The sequence below is a fragment of the Panulirus ornatus genome, chromosome 4 (assembly GCF_036320965.1).
Source record: "Panulirus ornatus isolate Po-2019 chromosome 4, ASM3632096v1, whole genome shotgun sequence".
NCBI lineage: Eukaryota > Metazoa > Arthropoda > Malacostraca > Decapoda > Palinuridae > Panulirus > Panulirus ornatus.
Genome location: NC_092227.1, coordinates 3,377,919 through 3,404,072, shown reverse-complemented (window position 1 = coordinate 3,404,072; position 26,154 = coordinate 3,377,919). Strand labels below are relative to the sequence as shown.

General features: G+C 42.9%; 1 protein-coding gene across 1 annotated transcript in view; it reads right to left on the bottom strand.

Moving 5' to 3' along the window:
• Nucleotides 1-26,154, bottom strand: part of LOC139765239 (uncharacterized) — a 120,228-nt gene that overhangs the window by 68,257 nt on the left and 25,817 nt on the right. Inside the window, 4 exon segments of the mRNA XM_071692579.1 lie at nucleotides 11,665-11,836; nucleotides 12,985-13,155; nucleotides 14,535-14,692; nucleotides 15,291-15,428. Coding sequence (XP_071548680.1) covers nucleotides 11,665-11,836; nucleotides 12,985-13,155; nucleotides 14,535-14,692; nucleotides 15,291-15,428 — 639 coding nt within the window.

Sequence of the window (26,154 nt, the reverse complement as noted above, 5' to 3'; positions counted from 1 at the left end):
TACGTGGGAAGTATTCTTTCTCCCCTATCCCCAGGGATATATATATATATATATATATATATATATATATATATATATATATATATATATATATATATATATATATATATATATATATATATTGGAAAGGATCACAATTTTGCGCGTGATGAAGATATTCCAACGAGTCCACGGGGAATATGAAACACGATAAGTTCCCAAGTGCACTTTCGTGTAATAATCACATCATCAGAGGAGACACAAGAGAGAAATATAAGTCCGTTGATATACATCGAAGAGACGAAGCTAGGACGTCATTTGGTAAACATGTGATATTTTTACACGAAAGTGCACTTGGGAACTTATCGTGTTTCATTTTCCCCGTGGACTCATAGGAATATATGTATATATATATATATATATATATATATATATATATATATATATATATATATATATATATATATATATATATATATATGAGCGTGTGTGTGTGTTTAATATGACCAGAAACTAAGGACTTCAGTTTAACGAGTCTCATGATATATGTTCGACGTTTAACTTGAATAATACGGAGACTGACGTGATATCCTCAGCAGCTGACAGCTAGTAAACTCAACAAACACCATTCCTCTTATAACAATTTCTCACCTGATGATTATCTTGCATCTCAGAACCATTAAATCCATCAACATCCAAAAAAAAAAAAACCTTCGACGTATAAGTTAAAGGTTCAGACATATCATGATCAATGATCACTGAATCCAACGATACTTAAATATAAAATGGAAACCACATTTTTAAGATATAAACGTGAGCATAAAGAAAATGAAAAGTTATATGCTTATCAAATATAAAGTAAAACCACCATGGATTTCTTGCGTACTATACATATGACACGCAACATTTCACTAAGAAAAAATTTATCAATCGTTGTTCCCTGGAAGAAATCAATTTGCCATCATTTGTCCCAAGATAACATACGTTACCTTATAAATCAGCCATCAGTTATATCTTTGAACCAAGCAACCATAAGGGTTATACAATGATCTACATAAGCATTCCTGTCACACTTCAGGATGATAGATGGAGTTACTGCAATCAAATCAAATATTTTGTAAATTCGCGTTCAAGAGAAAACTTAACAATATTTGCCTTGTCTCTGCCGGGATAAGAACAATTCTTATTCGTGCGCAGAGAATACTTAAAGTCATGAGTCAATAGAATAGCAAATCACTTTTTCAATGTTCATAAAAGAGAGCTAAATGAGTTTTGTGTCGGAAAGAAATTAATGAATTAACTGACTACATTCATCTAAACATATGGGAATCTGACTAAAAATTTAATTTACTGCAGACGAAAACGTAATGAAGCAACTTTAACGTATAGCGATTCATTGATTTTAAGCTAATTTCAGCGATCGGGGCCTGAACATGCACGAGGGTGAGAGGTGTGCAAGGGATAGAGTGAACTGGAATGATGTGATATAGTGGGGTCGACATGCTGTCAATGGACTAAACCAGGGCATGTGAAGCGTCTCGGGTTAACTATGGAAAGTCTGTGGGGCCTGGTTATGGAAAGGGAGCAGTGGTTTCATTGCATTACACATAACTGCCAGAGAATGGATGTACGCAAATGTGGCCTTTCTTCCTCTGTTCCTGGCCCTAAGCAGCTAACGCCGGAAACGGCGATCAAGTATGAATAAATTATATATATATATATATATATATATATATATATATATATATATATATATATATATATATATATATATATATATATATTTTACGTCAAGGGCCCTTCCATGAAGGGGTCCTGGGCTTATAACCATAGGACCCCTTATCCAGGGGTTAATACCGCTCCAAGGCTGCGCTATGCTAATATGCTGACAGAATGCATTCCTTTGGAGCAAGATGTTCTCAGACAAGACTGTACTCGGTTCTGTCACAGGACGAAGATACAGCCTCGGTAGAAGTGACTTTTCGCTTGCCATGTAACCTCAAGCAGGCAGATTCCGGTAATATATATATATATATATATATATATATATATATATATATATATATATATATATATATATATATATATATATATATATATATCATGCATACGCGCACACATAAAAAGTTCTGCGATTGCTTTCCAGTTATCAAGAAATAAACTCTTCATTATAATCACGGTTCATTTCAATTTCACACATTTAAAGATTCTCAGTTTCTTACGAGGCACAGATATGACACAAGAAACTAATACAATTCATAAAGTTCTCTGAATATTTTTTGAATATGAAATAATTCCTTATCCCTGTTTTCTATCGGTATATCATTCATTACATCTTAACTTCGACATAATGCTCTGCGTCCGGGAGAGTCGAACCCCCTACGGGAGGCTTCAAGGTGGCCTGGTCTTGACCTTGCAGTCCTCAGAAAGTTTGCCTACAAACTTCTCACATGAGGATCCGCATGACGTTATTTCCCCCCAACACTTAAAACTGCGATGTAACAACGTAAATAAGACACTGCGTCTCGAACCTCCCCTCCCTATCCCTTCCTTCCTCCCTCCCAGGTGCTGAGTGCCGTCGGCTGCTTGTTGCGTGGGGTCTGGATAACTGAGTAATGATGATGGCACTCCGTCCACGACTAATGTGCTGCAACTCAGAGGATTAGCGCTAGTGTGTAATTACCTACTATTACCCCCCCCCCCCTCTCTCTCTCTCTCTCTCTCTCTCTCTCTCTCTCTCTGTATATATATATATATATATATATATATATATATATATATATATATATATATATATTTTTATTTATTTCTTTCATACTATTCGCCATTTCCCGCGGTAGCGAGGTAGCGTTAAGAACAGAGGACTGGGCCTTTGAGTGAATATCCTCACCTGGCCCCCTTCTCTGTTCCTTCTTTTGGAAAATTAAAAAAACAAAAAAAAAAAGAGAGGGGAGGATTACCATCCTGAGTCTCTTGTTTACGTGTATGTGTTAAGGGGAGGGAATTTTCTACTCGCGTTGCCCGCGGTCTAAATCTTATAATCCATTCCATCCACACATATTCGCCATTTCCCGCGCTAGCGAGGTAACATCAAGAACAGAGAACTTACAACATATACACTTACATGTACACACCCACACTCCTCCAGTACTCATTCATCGACCAGCCCTAAATTAAAGGATAAACAGCTGGCTATGTTCTGAGCTGGCGTCTTCCCTCTTCGGTATTCGAACCCTGGCCAGTTAAGACGGGTGGGTCGCCAGGCAAACCACTGCGCTACGAAGGCTCGGGCGTGTATGGGTGTGACAAAGACTGATCGAACTCCCAGCCATGTGATCCAAACTCGATACTCGCTGCGAGTTAACAGAAATCAGGACGGTAACAACTGGTGTACTGACCGAGATCTATGTGTGTGTGTGTGTGTGTGTGTGTGCCGTCGGACATCACGGGTGTAAAGGTCGAGACCAAGTATGATGGACGGGCGGAAGGAAGAGGATGCGACGCCAATTTTGAACCACAGACGACGCCAGTCCGACACCTTGGTACCGTCACTCAAATTCACACGTTTCACAAAGATGTTCCTTGTTGTCATCTTTCATCCCACCAACTCACTTTCAGCGGATAACAAGAAGCGGACACACAACTTCCAAATCAGTTACCAGAAACAATCGTAGATGAGACGAGTGTTGAAGATTATCAAAGGCTCATGTTTCCACACACAGGAGCAAACACCACTGTCACGATGGTACGTTAACACAATAGAACACTGCTCCAAGAAAATATACAATAACGAATGTACCCCAAAGGAGAGTATGGGAAAGGCTGGAACTATGTGTAAAGAGTCAAATAACACGGCAAGGTTAACAGCTACCCGGAGATATAACGTGAGAAGAAACGCATAAAGGTATTTGGAGATCCGGTAGAAGTGCGTCTCAGAAAAACTTCGGTATAAGGGTCGACATAACGTGTCTTACGATGAGACAAAAAAAAAAAAAATAAGGTACAATTGGAGGTCCGGACGAAATGTATATGATCAGGAAAAGTACGCATAGCGGACACAGTCAGGTCTACACATACAAAGAGTGTGGGGACGGGAATGTATGAGTGTAGACACGATGCGCAGTACGTGCTGACAAGAAAAAAAAGAAAAAATATACAGGTTTAGTTCGAGACGACCAAAGACATATTGTGGGAGGTAGTGACGGGAGGTGTGGATGACGACGTGAAGTGTGGATGACTGGACAGGTGTGGATGACAGGACGTGAAGTGTGGATGACAGGTCGTGAAGTGTGGATGACTGGACATGTGTGCATGACAGGACGTTAAGTGTGGATGACAGGACAAGAGGTGTGGATGACAAGACGTGAAGTATGGATGACAGGACGTGAAGTGTGGATGACAGGACAAGAGGTGTGGATGAACAGGACGTGAAGTGTGGATGACAGGACATGAAGTGTGGATGACAGGACAAGAGGTGTGGATGACAAGACGTGAAGTGTGGATGACAGGACAAGAGGTGTGGATGACAAGACGTGAAGTGTGGATGACTGGACAGGAGGTACGGATGACAGGACGTGAGTGAGGACGTAAAACGTATCGTCAAGAATAAGATATTGCGATATGGACACTGAACACGTGGCGAACAGCTGGCAAGACTGGCGGGAGGCGGGTGTCTGAGGTTACACAGGTGATGAACAGGTGGATTCCTTGAGGCCAAATAGGTGCTAGGGTTGAAGCGAGGTCCTGGGAGAGGCCGGGAGAGCGCCTGGGTTGACCTCTCTCGTCGCTGGTCCTGGGATGAGGCAGGGGGACCTGGCTGGACGGCTGGGGAGGCTGGCTGGCCGGCAGGACGGCTGACCGGCTCGAGCTCCTCTCACGGCACATTACCAGGAGGGAGTAATGCACCGTCCACCTCCTCATGCTCCCTCCTCCTCCTCCTCCTCCTCATCCTCTTCTTCTCAAGCCCTCGTCCACAGGTTCTGCATCCCCGGTGTGTCGCAAGGACGTGTCGTAGCCACCTGTTGTGACCGTGATAGCCAACTTATTGTAACCGCGGTAGCCAACCTGTTGTGACCACGATAGCCACGTGTTGTAACAGTGGTAACCACCTGTTGTAACCGTGATAACCACCTGTTGGAGCCGTGGTAACCAACTGTTGTGAGCATGGTAGCCATCTGGTGTGGCCGAGGTAGCCACCTGTTGTAGCTGAGATAGCCACCTGCTGTAGCAATGACAGCCACCTGTTGACGGGATCCGTCCTCTCTCTCTCTCTCTCTCTCTCTCTCTCTCTCTCTCTCTCTCTCTCTCTCTCTCTCTCTCTCTCTCTCTTATTACAGGCTGTCGATCCCTCCTTCAGAGCCATAGTCTAATTAACCACCTACCGCTCAATGGTAATCACTCGTCACAGCCAACAGCCTAATCAGCACGGTACGACAACCACTGACGTAAGATCCAAACGTCCTAGACATCGATGTAAAAACTAAGTGACGTATCCATTGTCGCACACACAAGTTGGTGGAAGCCCCTGGAAAGCCACCTTCTCTTTATGCCACCTGTCACGGGGTTATTTATTGGTTATTTGTAACAGACACTTGCCGGAACCTTGTAGAGGCACCTGTCGTAACCACATGGTGGAGACACCTGTCGCAATCACCTGGTAGAGGCACCAGTCGCAATCACATAGTAGAGGCATATGTCGCAATCACCTGGTGGAGGCACCTGTCGCAATCACCTGGTGGAGGCACCTGTCGTAACCACCTGGTGGAGGCACCTGTCGTAACCACATGGTGGAGGCACCTGTCGCAATCACCTGGTGGAGGCACCTGTCGTAAACACCTCGTAGAGGCACCTGTCGCAATCACCTGCTGGAGGCACCTATCGTAATCACCTGATTGGGGCAGGTGTTGCAGTCACCTGGCGGAACACACCTGTCGCAACCACCTGCTGTAATCACCTGATAGAGGCAGATGTCTCAGTCACCTGGGGGAGGCGGGTGTCTCAGTCACCTGGGGGAGGCAGGTGTGTGGTGGAGTGGGAGAGGGCGGAGGGCGGGAGAGGGTCATGTACACACTAACACAAGCAGACTGACACTATAGATGACCAGGGCTGCAGCAGGGCTGGTGCGGCGGTGGCCAGCGCTGCAGGCCGCTGTTGACTCAAGGGTGTCGGGTGGTGGTGGTGGTGGTGGTGGTGGTGGAGAGGTGGTGGTAGTGGTGGTGGAGGAGTGGTGGTGGGGGAGGAGGAGGAGGAGGTAGGTAGGTAGGTAGGAGTGGTGATGGAGGAGGTGGTGGTGGTGGGGCAAGGGGGTGCGCGGGGCAGGCAGCCACACACACACACACACACACACACCCTACCACCACCACCACCACACCTTCTGGCCACGCTCGGGACACCACTGCCCTGCCTAACTTTGCCACCACTACTGCCAACACCATCACCACCCCCACTACCACTATTACCACTACTACTACTACTACCACTACTACAACTACTACCACCACCAACCACCACTACCACCATCACACGACGCCCACGCAGGCCGGTCGCGCTAGGGGGCCCACCATCGTCTACACAGGCAGCCCGTCTAGCCCGCCAACACTGCCACAAATATGGTGTTCCACCTGCACTGCCCTACACGGATCTCCACACACCTGGCCTGCCCACCGCCCTCCTCACCCCTGTCACGCCCACGCCTCCGTGCACCACGCCCACGCCTCTGTGCATCACGCCCACACCTCTGTGCATCACGCCCACACCTCTGTGCATCACGCTCATCCCTCTGTATCACTCTCGCTTCTCCGTGCATTATGCCCAGCTCTCTGTGTATCACGCCCACTCACCGGTGTATCCCGCTCACTCTTCTGTACAGTACGCCCACGCCCACGCCAACTTCTCAGCATCATGCTCGAGTCGACGCACTGCGCCCATTCATCTGTTCACGACACCCACGCCCTGCACACCAGTGTTCACGACAGCCACGCCCTGAACACCAGTGTTCACGACAACCACGCCCTGAACACCAGTGTCCACGACACCCACGCCCTGCTCACAAGCGTTCACGACAGTCATGCCCTGCACACAAGCGTTCACGACACCCACGCCCTGCACACCAGCGTTCACGGCACCCATGTACGTGTGCTGTACAACCCTGCCACTGAACAAAACGCCCAAGCTTAAGAAGCCGACGGCGGTCCCATGCACAAGACACCCACGTCAACCCATGTTCAAAATACCCACGCTCGCTCATGCTTTGACACACCCTCATGACGCCATATGCAGACGACATCCATGCCAGCCCATCCATAAGACACTCAAGTACACTCATGCGCGAGACGCCAACGCTGCTTACCCATGCACATGACACCCACGCCCGCCCATGCTCAAGACACCCACGCTCGTCCCTGTACAAGACACACTCCCGCTCATGCACAAGGTACACGTCCCCATCCATACACAAACACCCACTCCGACACATGCAGATGACACCTACATCAGCCCATGCACAAGATACCCACGCCCACACCCATACTTCAGACTCACACGCCCACCCATACTTCAGACACCCACGCCTACTCCAAGCGCAAGACACCCGCGCCCGCCCTTGGACAAGACACCCACGACTGCACACACAATCCTCACACCTTTCTACACGACGTTATGCTTATGTAAACATGAGCCACGTCTGTGCACATAATCTCCTCTTACAGCTGCACACACCTACATCTTAGTGTACACATCTTACTGGACAATCTCGGTTACACACACACACACACACACACACACACACACACACACACACACACACACTCAGTTCGCCCACAGTACATTCTCAAACATACAAACATTAATAAAAGTAGCTTGATGTACCCTTACAACTGATGTAGAGTGCGTGTATGTGTATATGAGTGTGTGTGTGTGTGTGTGTGTGTGTGTGTGTGTGTGTGTGTGTGTGTGAGCGTGTGCGTCTGTAAATGGTCCCTGCCAATGGACAATGGCAAACCCTTAACCCCTTCTGCCTGAAGGCGGGAAGGTGTAGTATTAAAACCAGTGTGTGCGTGTCTCTGTGTTTTTCCGTCTCTAGCGCACTTTTTTCAAAGATCAACGGAAGGATTTGGACTAAACCTTGTGGAAATATCCCTTAGGTTGGGAGAAAGTAGGGAACACCTTCCCTCACAGCGCTTATCGAAGACAAGCAGAGGATTTGTATAGAGAGTTCCGGGTTAACTCGGAGTATAATTCCCCCACCATTTTTCTTTATGCTAATGTAATAGATTCCCTGAAAAAAAAAAAAAAAAAAAAATATATATATATATATATATATATATATATATATATATATATATATATATCACAAGAATGCAATAGATAAGTACTTTGCAAAATAGATATAAATACTTCAGTCTTCCTCATGTGCGATATTCAATTACCAATCGATTATAGGACAGACAGGATCAACCAGAGATGTCAAGGTTTCATGACGTACTATATTCCTCCTGTACAGACGAACAAGGCAAGCTAGTCCCGTCGAAGCAAAGGTGAACCATTCCGCCACCGGAGTCGGAACCTATTTCTACCTAATTGAACTTCCCACCCCATGGGAAGATCAACACCTGGGTTACCTGCTGACCGCGCGCCGGCGATACGAACTCAAGGAGGCAGATTTGCAGTCGGCGTGGCAAACCGCTGCGCCACCAGGGTACGTTTCATTTGCGCTAAAAATCCTTACCAGAGTCATCGGTACAGCACAAGAACGTGTTGACGCACGAGCTAAAACACAGCTCTTAAAGACCACCGTCTTTGAGCATAATACGTAAGTCATAACCAGCTAAGAAAATAGCTGCAACAAACGTCAGGTAACCGCAGCCACATATTAAACAATTATAACTTATCTCCTTCACAGCCGACTGCATTCCGTTTTCTTTTTTCTCCACCTCGTTTTCTGTCTGTCTGCCTCACCACGTCTTCGATCACCGCATGGGCACCCATTCTCTTCCAAGTTAGTTTGCAGTACAGCCATTTTTACTCGGTAAGAGGACCAACACTTTTGTTTTCGTAACAGAATAAAAAAAATTCTAACAAGTCTATATCAAAGCCCAGAATACTGCAATATGTTCAACAAATTCAACGAAACTGAATTATTAAACAGACTTGATATCTTTCCCCTTCATCCAAAACATCCGTGGCAATTCCCTCCCTCCCGACCAAACAACAGGTAACAGATATTGATAATCCAGACATGGCTGACTTCCAATTATAATCATGCGAAGCACATCAGATCTAATTCAACAATAATTCATCACATGATATAAACGAGGTTGGGTGGGGGTGGGGTTGGGTGTGTGTGGTGGCAGGTGAGTTGCTGCTGCTGCTGCTGCTGGGAGGAAGCGGGTGGGTAGGTGGGTGGGGAGGGGTTTCGCCAGCCCGCCTGCAGCTGACCTTTAAGCCGAGTGATACCCGTTGAGTTATGAGGGCGAGCGTTTGAATTTAATCAAAGCCCTGGGAGGTTGGGGGAGGGCAGATGGCCCAGCCCAGGCGGCTTGCTCGTTCTCTTCAAGTCTCTTTATCAGTGACTGAAGGTTCAATTAAGAGTCAAATCTTCAATTAATTGACTTGAATTATCACCGGACTGTACCTTACTTGGAATGAGTACGAACGATTACATCAATCTGGGTAAAATGTGTCTTATACTGCATAAGTTGGAGAGTTTTTCTCATCTGAAGTTTGTCTTGCTCGAAATTCCCGGAGTTGAGTAAAATCGTCAGACTTGAAAAAGCCCTCCAAGCTCAAGTAGAAATTGGTATCAGACCTACACAGATTTAAAATTCACCTTTTCTCAAAACTTATTCGTAGCCATCACCAACAGCACAAACAGCGAGACTCAGGTTTTAGCGTAGCCTGAACACCTGTGAGTGTCAAGATTAATCGACTGATGGTTATAACTTGACGTTGATGTTCTTTATCATCCCTGGTAGTCGATAGGCCCAGAGCCAAAACAAGCAATCAAGCAACTAACCAACCATGTATGCACAAGTTTAGGTCAGATCAGAAAAAGGGCCGCAAAGAGACAAGGCGCAGAGCTGACGAATCTACCAACATAACAACGATTAGGGCAAAGTCTTGAAGACATAATTCGCAGTCTCGAAGTTTTTGGTAAATGTATCCTTAAAGCACTTATGGTCGTAACTGAAGAACAATTACAGTATCATCATAATAACTCATTATGGGTTACTTTTGTCTCCGTTAGGTGAACAACCCACTCGTATTCTACTTCAATTGTATTTCCCTTTCTTCTCGTATAAAGTCTTTTATTCATCTTTTTTCTTTATTTTTCAATTTGTCCCTTGGAATAAATATTCTTCCCAGGGCCAAAAGCTGCAACAGTGTTACCTATAAATCATACGTGCTATTCAGATTATTCTACAAGTATCTATAAATCATTAGTAATATTGAGATTATTTTACAATGCATATTTAATGCTTAGTATTGATTCTGGCTTAACGGCTACCAGTTGATGACAGTCAAGTTCAAAGTACGAAAGTAAGTCCAGTTTTATTAAGAAATTTATTTGCCGAGTGTTCCTCAAACTGGATGAACGAAAAGTGTACCTAGTCCTGCAAAGAAAACAAAAATGAAAGACTTGCTAAGCTGAAACTCACAATCTTGCATCACTAGAGTCTCGCAGCCACGAAGGTAACTTGGAAACTAATGCATCAAACACTTATAAGTGACATGGGTCTCTCAAAGATTTTACCATCTAAAGGTACAAAAATCTAGGCGTAATACGATCCACGGTATCAGGGAACTTAAGGACAAGAGTGATTGAATAATGCATAAATATTGTCCTTCCGCGTCAGTGTGGCAATCGCCGCGCACACTGGCTCTGTGGTCGATGAAACCATGACACCTTGATACGAAGCTCGGAGTATGTAGTTTCCTCGATATCAATTTCTAAGTTTCTTTCCAGCTTTCCTTCCGGCCGTGGAATATATCACAGTCTCAACTAGCAAACTATGCAGACACAATGCTGCTCATTTTGCCTCCATTCTGAAATGTACCGATGGTGTCTTTGGATTTCGACTGTATCAGGCAATTCACATACTAGCGTTACGATAACCTTTAATTTCTGTACTAATTACGATAATTGTAACGGTATCAACACTGAAATAAGGAAGAATTGCTTCCTTAACTGCAAAGCCAATGCGTTAGGAATTCTTTCTTGGGTTGTCTTCGAATTTCAATTTTGAACACATTCGTGTGGTATTTAATGGAGGGATAACTTTACGGTACTAAAGCTGGCCGACACAGAGTCCTCACCCACCTTCTGTGCCATACCTGACCACAGTCTCAATATGAAACATATTCACCGTTAATTCTTTCAAGAACGGGTACTCAAAACTTGATCACATTCTCCTGATAAGTATTTAAATTCAGTACCTTAATCTACTGTCAAGTGACAATTTTTCTCTATCAGAACTTATCTTTCTAACACAGAAATAAACAATGGTGTATGCTGAGTAACAAAAATAATATTTTTGCACGTTCTTTCCACATCTATTATCAATATGCATATAAGTCTATTTTCGTACAAATTCTCATGACAAAAAAACGAGTAAGCATGAAGACAGAGGGAGACAAAAAGAGGAGTGCGAGGATGTAAGTGATTTAAAGCAAGTGTATCGTACTCACGTTCTCCATCCAGTAGAGCGATGGTGACGTGGCAGAGGCCGACGCCGTACCTCCACGGTCCCCCAATGATCCTGTTGAGGCCGATGTATAGCCTGTCCTCACCACTGCCCACACCGCCTCCGCCTAGCTCAAACACAGCTTTCCCTCCCACCGACCCGCGGCGGCCGCCAAACTATTTGGGAAATAAAAGGAAAACTATTTATTTCTGAGTATATTAATTAATTAATGAAAAAGAACCATATAAAAAGTCTTAAGGATGACTGGTCATTCTGTGAAAATACTGAAGACAAGGATAATACAGATGGTAAAGTGGAGTCAATATTACTTCAGTACGAAGACATCAAAAACTGAGGTCAGTAACATTAAACTGGAAGAAATAACTTATCAGAATACGCATATACATATCAATACATCTGTACCTATAGTGTGTGTGTGTGTGTGTGTGTGTGTGTGTGTGTGATATACAAAGAAAGGTATATTGAATTCAGTCAGCTAATCAGTTGAAAATATCCAGCTGACAAATTACATGGTAACCAGTTGATCAATCACAACAGAGTTTAAGGTCAAAGTGGAGCTTGATGCTTCAACGCTTTGTATATGCACATGAGTGAAGTCTATCTTCATAGTACAGGAATTTTACATAGAAAATTTTATGGCATATATATATATATATATATATATATATATATATATATATATATATATATACATATATATATATATATATATATATATATATATATATATATATATATATGTATATATATATATATATATATATATATATATATATATATATATCGGTTATAAGTTTAAAATTAAGTGATGTAAAGTTGTACTGTAGAGCACTCGATGTTTAAATGTTGAGTTGGGTTTTAAGCCTATCGACTGCCAGCGTCATTAAGGCCGTCACCGAGTTAAAACCATCGCCCGCAATTCCTAAACACCTGTAAGTGTTCAAGACAATTATAAGTCCGCATACATTCTCACTGTGTTTATGGTTCATCACCACAATACTCGGTGGTGGCTGGAGATTTGAGCCACGAAAAGATCTTGATTGTAAACTGGAGGGAAAGGTTTTGGGAGTTGGAAAATTATCATTACTACCACCACAACCACTACTACTACTACTATCATCACTATCATCATTATCATTATTATTATCATTATTATCTACCTTTTTTTTTTTTTTGAGTGTGGTGATGGAAGAGAAGGCCACACCGTAACAAACAGGACAGGACCAACGTACTGAACACAGACGGACAGACAAACAAAGAAGGGCCTCCTCCATGATATGACTGACTTTGTGGCTCTCCTCACCTGTCTACCGTAACGCCACTCCAGCTGGTGATGTGACACATAGAGTCGGACGTGGTAGTAGGGTTGTACCACGTTGTCCGTTACGGCCAGTAAGTTCCCACCGTCCAGCGACCCCTCCAGCATGCCCTCCCCACGGCCGTACACGCGCCACTGACGGTTCACGATATGCGCCTGTGGGAGATGGTGGCGGGTTATGGCGATATGCTGCCGTAAAAGGAGATGGTGCCATGGTGGCGGGTTATGGCGTGACCTGGAGGGTAGAAGGGTTATTAACCATGGAATTAATTACCTGGAGGGGAAGAATGAGTCGTAATGAGATGATTTGTGGAGAATTATCTTGAACTGTAAGTTGATTAAATGGATATAAGGACTGACTATAATCTATTAAAAGGGGATTAAGAATTGAGTATATGCTGACTTGAGAGGAATAAGGGCTGATTTAAACTAGATCTGAGGGTATTATTGGATGGTTATTAGCTGATCTAAGGGGAGGAAAAAAAGGCGGGTTGTATACTGATCGTAGAAGAATAATGGCAGATCATAAGTTGATCTGAGGGGAACAAGGACTGATGCTAAGGTGATAGACTGGGGGCGGGGGGAGACATGGGTTGATAAGAGTTGACTTGAGGAGAAGAAGGCTGATAGTAAGTTTATAGATGGGAGATAATGGCTGATCATAAGCTGACCTGAGAGGAACAAAGGCTTCTTATATGCTGACCTGTGGGGAACAAAGGCTAATTATCAGCTGACGTGAGAGGAACAAATGGTAACAGTGACCAAGGCTGAGGTGTAAGAGTTCGTGCTAAGTGGACACTGATGACCGTTATGTAGCTAGAAAGTAGGATGGAATCAATGGAATCTCTCTCTCTCTCTCTCTCTCTCTCTCTCTCTCTCTCTCTCTCTCTCTCTCTCTCTCTCTCTCTCTCTCTCTCTCTCTCTCTCTCTCTCCACTAATTGGAGGCTGGCAGCCAATGACCTGGAAGGTATATAATCCGTGCACCCAGTGCACCCTGCCTGGGTATCGGGAGGGATTAGTGAATTCTGTACAGTGAACCATCACTTCAGTGGTTGTCATATTTCATTCCTATGGCCCGCGTTGCTGTCTTTCTTTTTTTTTCCCCCTTGCCTTACCCATACTTGGGCTGCTGACTGCAAAGTAATGAAGATGGGCAAAAGTGAAGGAAAGCTGCAATATGATTATCATCTGGCAGGAAAAAAACTCAAGATTGTGTGTATGAAAAGGACTAGGGAGTTAACATCGACCCTATCACGAGAGTCCTACTTTAGGAGAATAAAGGAGAGAAACTGTCTTCTAGCAAATATCAGAATAGTTTTCAGATATATTTATAAGAATATATTTAGCAAGCTGTTCATGTAACACATAAGATCAAAGCTAAACTATGCATCTCAAATTTGATCACCGCACCTAAAGACGCATAAAGAGGCAATACAGAAGGTCCAGAGGAGGATGACCTAGGAGGATTACCTAGGTAATCTCATACACACATCCCTCAAAACACATTTTTATCTTGATCAATAGCAAGGCTCACCTCGGTGAAATTGGCTCCTCTGTAGCCGCTAGCGATCTGGGCGTCGGCCAGATGCAGCGTCCACAGCCTCGGGGCAGAGTACTCCAAGTCCAGGACCAGCGTCGGTGTGGAACCCGGAGCCACCACCACCTCTAATACCGCTTGCCGTCCACACCACTCTACCCAAATTGAAATATAGAAAGTTAAATGAATACTTACTATCAATGTGTACATAGTACATACGATTTTCGGAATGATTACATTTATTCATAGTCTCTGGTGTCGTACAATTTTCCTAACCACGGTTTAAACAAGGTGTATGATTATAAATCTATCATGTCTCCTTTTTTTAGGCTAGATGGAAATTATTCATGCCACTGGAGTCGCAAATCGCTTGGACATGATGGTGAGCACTGCTAAGCCATCATATGCAAACACAATACAGTTATCCTTTTTGTTTCCATCAAATATTTAGCATACAAGACATGAATGTAAACATTCTCATGACAAAGCTCACACACACATTAATGATTAAGTCCTGATGATAAATAGAAAAATGGACATACGTAAAGGGAAAACTGGAATAAATGGAAGGGGCGAAATATATAGATCATGAGTTAAGCTGTGAATCAATGTAGTATTATCGTGCTGAAACCTCAGCGCATATCTCAACAGAGAATGGATTATTTATTTGATGTGTTTCATCCATTTCTCCAATGAGTCCACATCGTATCGTCGTCTCTCTTTCTCCCATATTCCCGTGCCTCTTGTACTAACCTGCCTCCTCCAGCAGGTCGGCAGACACGTTGGGGGCCTGACTCGGGGTGCTGATGAACTTGACGTGTTGACTGAAGCCCCGAACAATGCCTGAGCGCAGGTCCAGGCTCACGGTGTCCCTCACGGTGCGTACCGCTCCTGCAGGACAACACCACCACATCAATACTCCTAAGGCTAGTATAATTTTGGCTTGCGCAGCTGGATGTTTTAGTACTGTCAGGGATTTTTTTTTCTGGTGATAGCTGAAAGACGAGACGTCCCAAACAACTGAATATATATATATATATATATATATATATATATATATATATATATATATATATATATATATATATATATATATATATATATATATATATATATATATATACATATATATATATATATATATATATATATATATATATATATATATATATATATATATATATATATATATATATATATAAGCTTAACCTAAGCACCCATTTATCAGCCACAAGGGGAGGATGAACAGCTGGGTTGGCTGCCGGCCAATTGCCGCGTCCTGGACCCCGAATCTGGATGGGCCCGTGCATGACTCACAATCAGCAAAACAAACCACCACACCACGGAGGCATTCTCAACACTGCTGGGGTAAGTTTGTGCTCTGTCAATAGTTTGAAGTGAGGCTTCTTTCGCACTGCTGAAAGTACTGTTGTGTGTAGGGTGTGTTTAGTGGTAAGAGAGGAGTTAGTGCTGGTGTGCTGTTGTGAGTACCACGAAGGGTTAACTTAGAGCCCTCGAAACATCCATCCAGTCAACTATGAGTATGTAAACACGCTGAAGAAACGCTTCTCTGTATAAAACGACTAAAATCACAAGATGACAGTCAACTCCCACCCTACCTTACCGGGACGACTAACGTCACGCCAGACATTTACAGCCATTATTTCATTTTACCCTCTCGTTGGTGTCTTGTGCTTCAGGTCTGGCTAATAAACAAATGTATCGTAAATCAGACTTTTAAAGGTAAGACGGTCAGCCTTAAACAGGAATTATGACCAATGAGTGATCCCAGACAGTGTGATTAATCAGGAGCTTCGAAGGGGAGCTGCAGAAGGGCAGAGAATTATTCTAACAGATCAGTCAGGTGACAAGCGTAGGGAATATATTATAGATGACCACAATATCGGGAGACAAGCGTAGAAAATATATTAATGATGGATATAATATCTATTGCATTCTAAATATCAACACCAGAATCAATATTGTTAAGTGTCTCTTATTATCCTTACTTTCTGATATAAATATACGAGACTTGGGGAACTCAAAGTGTTAGATCGCTAAACCAAATTATTTTTTTTTCATAAATTCAATTATCTTCTGAAGAGTTTCCTGTATATTGAGAACAAAGATTATGTATCTTTACAAATTTCAGTAACATGGTTATAGAGGTTGGACAAGTTATACGTTAAGAGACGTTGGAGGACTTTTAAATATAAACTGATTTGACTCATTAAATCGAGATACACTGAGGAGAACGATTCCCCGGTCTTCCCTTTTCTAGACACTACCAAGCCCTAACTGGCCATAAAGAAAAATATATGTATACTAAATTCATTTGACCGCACCTTCCACCATGACATGACGTGCTGCGTCAGAGAAGACAGAGTTCTGCTCTAACAAGGCTGGGCTGAGATGTGTTCTCATACGTTCCGTGTAACTAGCGAGACGGTGAATCAGACGATAAATCTCATATATTATGATCGTGTAATCGCCAAGCAGACACAGGTCAGGAACTGGAGAGATGGTTATATATATATATATATATATATATATATATATATATATATATATATATATATATATATATATATATATATATATATATATATATATATATATATCTTTTTTTCTTTCAAACTATTCGCCATTTCCCGCATTAGCGAGGTAGCGTTAAGAACAGAGGACTGGGCCTTTGAGGGAATACCCTCACCTGGCCCAATTCTCTGTTCCTTCTTTTCGAAAATTAAAAAAAAAAACGAGAGGGGAGGATTTCAAGCCCCCCGCTCCCTCCCCTTTTAGTCGCCTTCTACGACACGCAGGGAATACGTGGGAAGTATTCTTTCTCCCCTATCCCCAGGGAATATATATATATATATATATATATATATATATATATATATATATATATATATATATATATATATATATATATATATATATATATATATATATATATATATATATTCCTATGAGTCCACGGGGAAAATTAAACACGAAAAGTTCCCAACTGCACTTTCGTGTAATAATCACATCATCAGGGGAGACACAAGAGAGAAATATAACAGTCAGTTGATATACATCGAAGAGACGAAGCTAGGACGCCATTTGGTAAACATGGCGTCATGGTGTCATCGGACCCTACCTGGAGGAGGTTGTACCTAAGTGAGAAATAACCTTTGATGCAGTTGTATTATCGTTAGTGGATGAAGCAGTGTACAATCTCGTCGAAATGTTTCATCTGACGTTTCATGAGCTTATCAGCTGAGAGACTTAAAACCAAAAATAACCCATCAATCTCAGATGTATATATCCTAGAGACAGGGAAGAAATTATACCACTATCGTTTTCCTGAGTGTCGCTGAAAGGGCTGGAGCAAGGGGCTGGACACCACCCTTTCTCTCCTTGTCCTATCGTACAAGAAGCTCTCCTATATGGCTCATTCGTCTGTTCTTGAGGCTACTTCCCTCGCGAGGGGAATAAAGAACACATACACGAAAGAGGTGTATCTTCTATACACAGTTCACCGTCATAATATTTACATCTCTTCTATCGTTTCGTCTACCTGGAGAGTTTCACCCAAGTCAGGGTGTAGGATTCTTGAAAAGTTCTCCATTTTCTGGTGAAAAGTCGATTTCAATTTACATGCCTAAAGTTTGCAGCAGTGTACGTACGGATCATATGTATATATGTATGTATGTACGTATGTATGTATGATTTATTGACTATCAAAGAGTGGAAGTCAATCAGCCAGAATCAGCAATTAAACGCACTTAATGTAATTTATAAATTCAATTTATAAACACATCGCTGTGAATTATTAATCAGGCGGTATCATGTCACGGTAAGAGTGAGGGATTGGTCAAAAAGGTTTTTCATTCCTGTTGCGTCCCACGCCATTCAGTTTCGATCCAAAAACTAAGAAGTCTTCTGGATCTTTTTACATATAAAACCTATTGTGTTAGGTTACTCCGAGGTGGAGTTCACATCTCAAAGTGGCGGAATTACTGTATAACTAATGTAGAAGTATCCATCATCCATCATGATCATATTCTATCAGCTCTTGTTCAATGAGAGAGAGAGAGAGAGAGAGAGAGAGAGAGAGAGAGAGAGAGAGAGAGAGAGAGAGAGAGAGAGAGAGAGAGAGAGGTAAGTTCATAAGCAAGGGGGTTGCGTCTGGGTCCTCTGGCAGTGGTGTAGCGACTGAAGGCCCGCGGCAAAGGGGTAGCGTCTGGTATCCCGTGGCAATGAGGTAGCGTCCAGAGTTCTGTGGCAAAGGGGTAGCGTCTGGGACCCAGTACCAAGAGGGGGTACCCGTCTGGGATCCCATGGTAAGGGGATAACGTCTAGGATCCCGTGGCAAGGGGTTAGTGTCTGGGATCCCGTGGCAAGGGGGGTAGCGACTGGGATCCAGTGGCAAGGGGGCTGGTGCTCAGAGTCTCGTGGCAGGGAGGTAACGTCTTCGCTCCTACAGGAAGGACTTGGTTAACTTCTACGGTTCCGAATCTGGCAGGGGAAGGGGCGGGGGGAGGGGGGTTAGCAGGGAGCGGCAGGGGCTGAGGGGAAGACAGGGTGGGATGCGGTGCTCGTTCGGGATAACGGGGGTGAGGGGGGGAAGGGGAAGGGGTAGTGTCTGAACGTAAACACCTGGCCAATAAACTCACCTGGACAATCCGCTATCTCTCTATCTCCACTTGATCAAGACAGTGTTATGCAACAAAATAACCTAGGCTTGCCCATGAGTGAAGACGACAGGTTACACTCACCCTTACAGCTTTTAGATTTAAACCTAGTGTGTGGCTAATGTGGTAGAGGATGAAGGATCACCAGTTTTAGCGAACAAAGTACTATCCTAATTTGTTTTATAATCTTGTACACCCAGTTTCTGTAGCTAATGCTTATTCACCTTTAATGAATATTAATATAAGTTGGAAGTCCGCTCTTGTACATTAGCTATTCAGTCCGCGTGGCCCAAACTTGTCGTGGAACTACGAGTTACTCCAGCCCAGGAGTTCTTTCCCTTACACTCAAATTCACACCATTTCGTTGGCTTTGCGTCTTGCATATTTCTTCGCGCTGCCATCCCGGGGGATCTTCAAGGAACGGAGGCATTTTACTTGCCTCAGAGCTACATTGCTTCACGTTCTTATAATTCACTGAGCGAGCATTTTTGTTGTTCTTTTTAAGGACAGATAAGAGCATCGAACTCAAATTCCCGATAGATATTGCGCCTGACACTTCTCCGAACCGCGACGATGCCAGACGTACAAGCAAACTGAATGTTCCAGACATTTCGAGAAACCTCCATATTTCTCATATTCATATGAGGAAACGACATCCAATGCAAATAAAACGATTTACAGAAAAGAAAAAAAATATATAAACTGATCCAAAATGTAATTTAAGGCAAAATCAATTCTGAATTGGCAACTGCGGCCGGTTTACTGCCATGGGATAGGTTATGGCTGCATCATCATATAATGTGGGGTCGCTGTTATCGGGGCTCAATCACGCTCTAATGCACCGTAGACCACCGAGTCAACTTCCCTTGTTATTGAGGATATCTGATCAACCATAATTATTACGATGATGTACTGATATCTACGTACACCAGGGAACTCTAAGCGTCCCATGATGTAAAAATTCAACACAACGAAGGACGGAGCAAGGATATTATTTTCTTTCATCCTGATATATATATATATATATATATATATATATATATATATATATATATATATATATATATATATATATATCGTTGAAAGGTGAACTCTGCATATGTCATGGATGGACAAAACTATGGACACAAGGTTAGAATTCAACAATCTGTATTTACTGACTGGACCATCGGTCTCCTCTTACTGACAAGACCATCAGTCTCCTCTTACTGACTAGACCATCGGTCTCCACTTACTGACAAGACCATCGGTCTCCACTTACTGACTAGAACATCGGTCTCCTCTTACTGACTAGACCATCGGTCTCCACTTACTGACTAGACCATCGGTCTCCACTTACTGACTAGACCATCGGTCTCCTCTTACTGACAAGACCATCGGTCTCCACTTACTGACTAGACCATCGGTCTCCTCTTACTGACTAGACCATCGGTCTCCACTTACTGACTAGAACATCGGTCTCCTCAATATTCACGTGATAACCTTTGCCATAGACTGCAATAACACCAGAAAGAGTCCTGATATCAACTCAAACATACGCACGTACTCCTGTGTGGTAGCGAATTCTGTCCATGAATTCTCTAACTTATTAGAATCGTGATATTCGCCGCCTTAGCTTGATGCTCCGCCTCAACTTCACGTCTAATTGTATGAAAACTTCTTGGTACCAGCTACCTACGTTCTCTGAGTAGAGGCCTATGATCCGATTATCAATGGGATACATTTCTCTAAAAGAAACCATGTTAAGTTTCATCCTTGACAGATATCTATGTATCTTAGTTGTGAAAGAAAAAAAAAAAAGACCTTCGTCTTAATCGATATTAATGGGTAAATTGAATGTGTTTAGGCATGGACTATCATTGACTATCTTTTAAATCGTCTGCTGGGTTTGAGTCTATCACTGAATTTGCAACTCTAAACCTCCTACTTCTGCACTTACTTGTCCTTATACTCCCGTCCTTACATCCAGTCCCACTCATCACTCATTTTCCAAGTCGTCCTTATTCATTCTTTACTCAGCTCTATCTTAACCTATCCTCCAAATCCTAAGCTATCAATCATGCATTCTACACTTCTTAGGTCGTCATCTATACACCGGGCAGTGAAGGTTTCCATTCATCCCCACAATCTTAATATTCAGCGTCAATCCCTAATCACCTACCACTCTCTACGCCCATTCCCAGACATCCTCTACACTTTACATCCCTCCTACATCTTGCTTCACTTTTTCCTTCCATCCTCACTTATGATAGCAGATTCTACGACCATTTTCAGTTGTTTCAAACGTTTCTGGATTCACTTCCAACCTCATCTTCCATTCTCTTAACATTCCTTACTCACTCTCCATTCTTTCAATCCTCACTCATCGTCCACTCTCTAAACTCATCCTCACTACCTACAGCCGTCCAATAAACTTAATTCACCCCCCTGCATCCAAACTCACTCTTCACATCTAGCCTGCCTCTTTGCGGTCACCTTTGCAAAACATGGCAGACAACGAGTAAACTTTGATCCCAGCCAATAAAATCTTCGGCATTTTCTCGCCAGTTATGACATAGTCAGATGGTGCTTGTAAAGCTTGTAAGTTTCAGAAATCTTACGAGTTGCGTGCCATGATCCTCATAAAACCATTCCGTAAATTCTATGCTTCATGCCGACATACACATCAAAGAAAAAAAAAATACTAAACGCTTCCATAAAATTTCACAGATTCCTTAAATCGATATATGCTCCTATCCGACATCAAAAATCAAGAATATTGAATCATTAAATATATTGATTCAAAGTATATTCAAGGCATTCCATTGGAAATAGCAAGTACAAGTACAGGAACCAAATAGTAAAATTAAAAGAAGAAAATTATGAACGTTTTTTCATACATACCAATGATATCGCAATGCTCGTAGACACGAAAATATCGTAACAAAAATTTACAAGGAAAGGTTGTGCTTACGGGAAGAAAGATTTACGAAAAAAAAAGGTAATTGTAAATCTTCATTATCGCTGATATTAAGAAAGTATACACGAACTTATATAGGAGCAACTAATCTTCAAGTGTTTGGCTTACTTAAGGATCACTAAGTTCTCTTGATTTCGTGGAATTTTGTTTATGACAGGAAACTAACGTCAAATTCTTAGGATTTTTATTAAACAATGTCCTCTGCGCAGACTTCCTCTACCGTGGTGATGATACGTATGGAAACTTCAGTATGAGAATTCACGCGATAACGATTTAATCTTATTTCGTATCAATGTATCGATAATCAACTTGATAAACTGCTGTAGTCTTTGTTGACGGTCATGAATCAGTTTCTGGATATGCTGGCATCATACATCAACAAAGTGAGGACGAAGAGGTACCCAGGCAACACAAGAGGAGGAGCCGCAGCCAGTGCAGAAGCCACGGCAATCCACGGATTCATCCCGCACTGTTTCAGGTCACAGATGGTTAATAAGGACCTGACAGACATACCAGTGAATTTATTTCCAATATCATATCATTTAATGGGGATACGAACCCATGATTTGACTTTGATTATCCTCTTAGATAATCCACCGCAAATACTTATGTTTAATGGACAACGAAACCTGGACGACGCTTGTGGCGGATCCACTTTGTCTGTGTTTGTATTCTACGTGACCCGCAACCTATCGTCTACGCTAAATGAGAGTGAGAGGAATTTCCTCCCTTCAAATGATTACATTAGGGATGACAGTGAAAATTATTGCTTGCTCAAATAAAAATCTTTCGTATTCGAGATACAACCCAAATATAAAACCTTCCGCAAAGACAGGAATAAAAGTGTCACTCTACTGAGATTGTAACATAACGAGTTGGCTTAAATTCGTACCAAGATGAGCTTATTAAAATTCACCGACATCTGTTGAGTCGCAAAGAAAGTGCTTTTCTTTGACTCACGGACGAAGTCCTTTGTCTTTATCCACAACTCTACCACTTGATTTTGTGTCTGGGAAATAAGAATATACATATATGTTGCCATACGGGTGTTAGTTGTGTTATAGTCATCTATATTCCAGTTCAGGTGTTACCGGACACCCCCTGCTTGCGGTCACGCAGCGGGGATGGATCATCGGGAGCACAGTATCTTCGATGAACTTCTCACTTCAAAGGAATCCATCCTTTCCCTGCTACTGAGTATAGGGATGGTATTGGGAGGGTTAATGACACCTGCACAGAAAGCTAGCGCCAAAGTGGCTGTCAAGTTTCTCTCCACTGGCCCAGGGTGATGTCTTTTCATTTCCATAAACACCCACACGTAAGCTGCTGTCATTCGGTTCACAAAAATACTACCTCTCCACTTCACGCGAAATACTTAACAACACATAATTCACATGATTAGCTCCTCACGACTAGATTTTCCTTCAGTTAACGCTACGATCACACTAGTCGGTGATGATTTCATGCAAGGATAGTCGCACTTCAGTAGGTGTTCTTATTAGCCAACTGAAAATTTACAATACACTAAATGTTGCACGGAAGAAATCCACCTTATCTCAGTAAACATGATGAATACTCTTCTCTAGTATGGGTGTGAACAAGAGATGAATATTTCTCTAATGTGGGGGTAAACAAGAGATGGACACTTCTCTAATGTGGGTGTACACAACAAAACTACAGCAGAATCAGGTACAATACGTCAAGTCTGGGAGCTGCGAGATAAAAGCTGCTCTTCAGCAGGGAGCCACAAGATAGGGAAACTATTATACTGGGAGGAGGGGCATTGACAGATTGTCTTTGCTGCACACTGTAACTCCTACCATCCTATAAACAATGTATGAACGGCGGATGGAGATGGACAGTGCACAGGTGAGGAGAGCGAGTAGATGGATGGAATCCATTATCTCCCATCCAGCTGCTTCATGAAGCTTACCCAGGGAATGATCATCTTCATTCACACTGGTATTCTGTAACAGTGAGGGAAGCACTGGTACTGGGTGCAAGAGGAGAACTGGTAGTTGTGTGGGAGAACTAGTGGGGATATGGGAGGACTGGTGGAGGTGTGGGAGGACTGGTGGAGTGTGGGACGACTGATGGGGGTGTGGGAGGACTGATGGGGGTGTGGGAGGAGTGTGGGAGGCATGGTGGAGGTAAAGCTGAAGGTGGGAAAGGTTCGTTGCTGATGAGGAAACGGAGGGAGTGATAGAGGATGTCCGTGAGTGTACAGGGGAGAGCCAGATAAGAGAAGACCTAATGTTCTATGACGAGGTTATCCAGTGGAGGACTGTAATGGTATCATATTCCATATCTGTTCAAACAGACAAGATAGTAAAGCAGAAGGCTACCTCCCCACTCACCACTACGTATGGAGACAAGACAACAGAGCAGAAAGCTCTCCCCCACCCACCACTAACGTATGGAGACAAGATAGTAAAGCAGAAGGCTACCTCCCCACCCACCACTACGTATGGAGACAAGATAACAAAGCAGAAAGCTCTTCCCCACCCACCACTACGTATGGAGACAGGATAGTAAAGCCGATGGATCCTCCCCACCCCCCACTACAAATGGAGACAAGATAGTAAAGCCGATGGATCCTCCCCACCTACCACTACAAATGGAGACAGGATAGTAAAGCAGATGGCTCCTCCCCACCCACCACTACAAATGGAGACAGGATAGTAAAGCAGATGGCTCTTCCACATCCGCAACTATAGATGGAAACAGGATAGTAAAGCAAAAGATTCTCCTCAATCTGTTGTTCACTTACATCATAAATGATTATTACCAACAATATCCTTCCCTCTGGCTTTTGATGATGATTTTTTTAAAGCATGATAAATTCATGTTTATCAGTGTACTACTCAGGCAATACTTTTCATCTGTTTATACTGAAGTCTGTTGTCAGTCCTCCGTCCACTGCATCAGTTTGCTTAAAACTGAAACATTCAACAGTCTTTCTTCCATCCCAGTTTTAAGCAAACTGATACAGTGAAGAAGCCTATGGCATAACCCTGGCTTATAGCACCATGCGTCAGCGGGGATGGTGATGTCGACGGTCCGACCTTTATCTAATCAAATACATTCCAGGAAGAAGGAGGCGCCGAGAACCCAGCACGAGAATTTCCCTTCATCGTCATCCCACCTACACCGCCTCCTGCCAACCTTCACTATATATATATATATATATATATATATATATATATATATATATATATATATATATATATATATATATATATATGTGTGTGTGTGTGTGTGTGTGTGTGTGTGTGTGTGTGTGTACTTGATCCCCGTTTCTACTGTTAGCGAGGTAAGGCTAGGAACAGACGAAGATAAGCCACATCCGTTCACATCCATTCTCTAGCTCTCTTGTGTAATGCACCGAAACCACAGCTCCCTACCCACATCCAGGCCCCACAGACCTTTCCATGGTTTACCCCGCAAGCTGCACATGTCCTGGTTCAGTCAAATGACAACACGTCCACCTCAGTATACCACATCGCTCCAGTCCACTATATCCCATGACTGCATTTCACCCTCCTGCATGTTCAGGCCCCGATCGCTCTAAACCCTTTCCACTCCATCCTCACATCTCCAATTTGGTCTTCCCTTTCTCCTTGTTCCTCCATTTCTGACACATGTATCCTCTTTCTCAACCTTTCCCAACTCATTTCCTCCATATGTCCAAACCATTTCAGCACATCCTCTTTAGCTCTCTCTCTCTACCACATTGTTTTTTATTACCACACATCTCTCTTACCCTTTTGTTACTCGATCAAACCACCTCATACCACAAATTGTCCTTAAACATTTCCTTTACAACACATCCACTATTTCCTCAAATACACCCAATTTTGCCCTCTCAGATTATGATCTCTCTCTCTCTCCACACATTCTTCAGTACCTCAGAACCTTTGCCCCTCACTCACCCTATGACTCACTTCCGCTTCTATGGTTCCATTCGCTGCCATGTCCA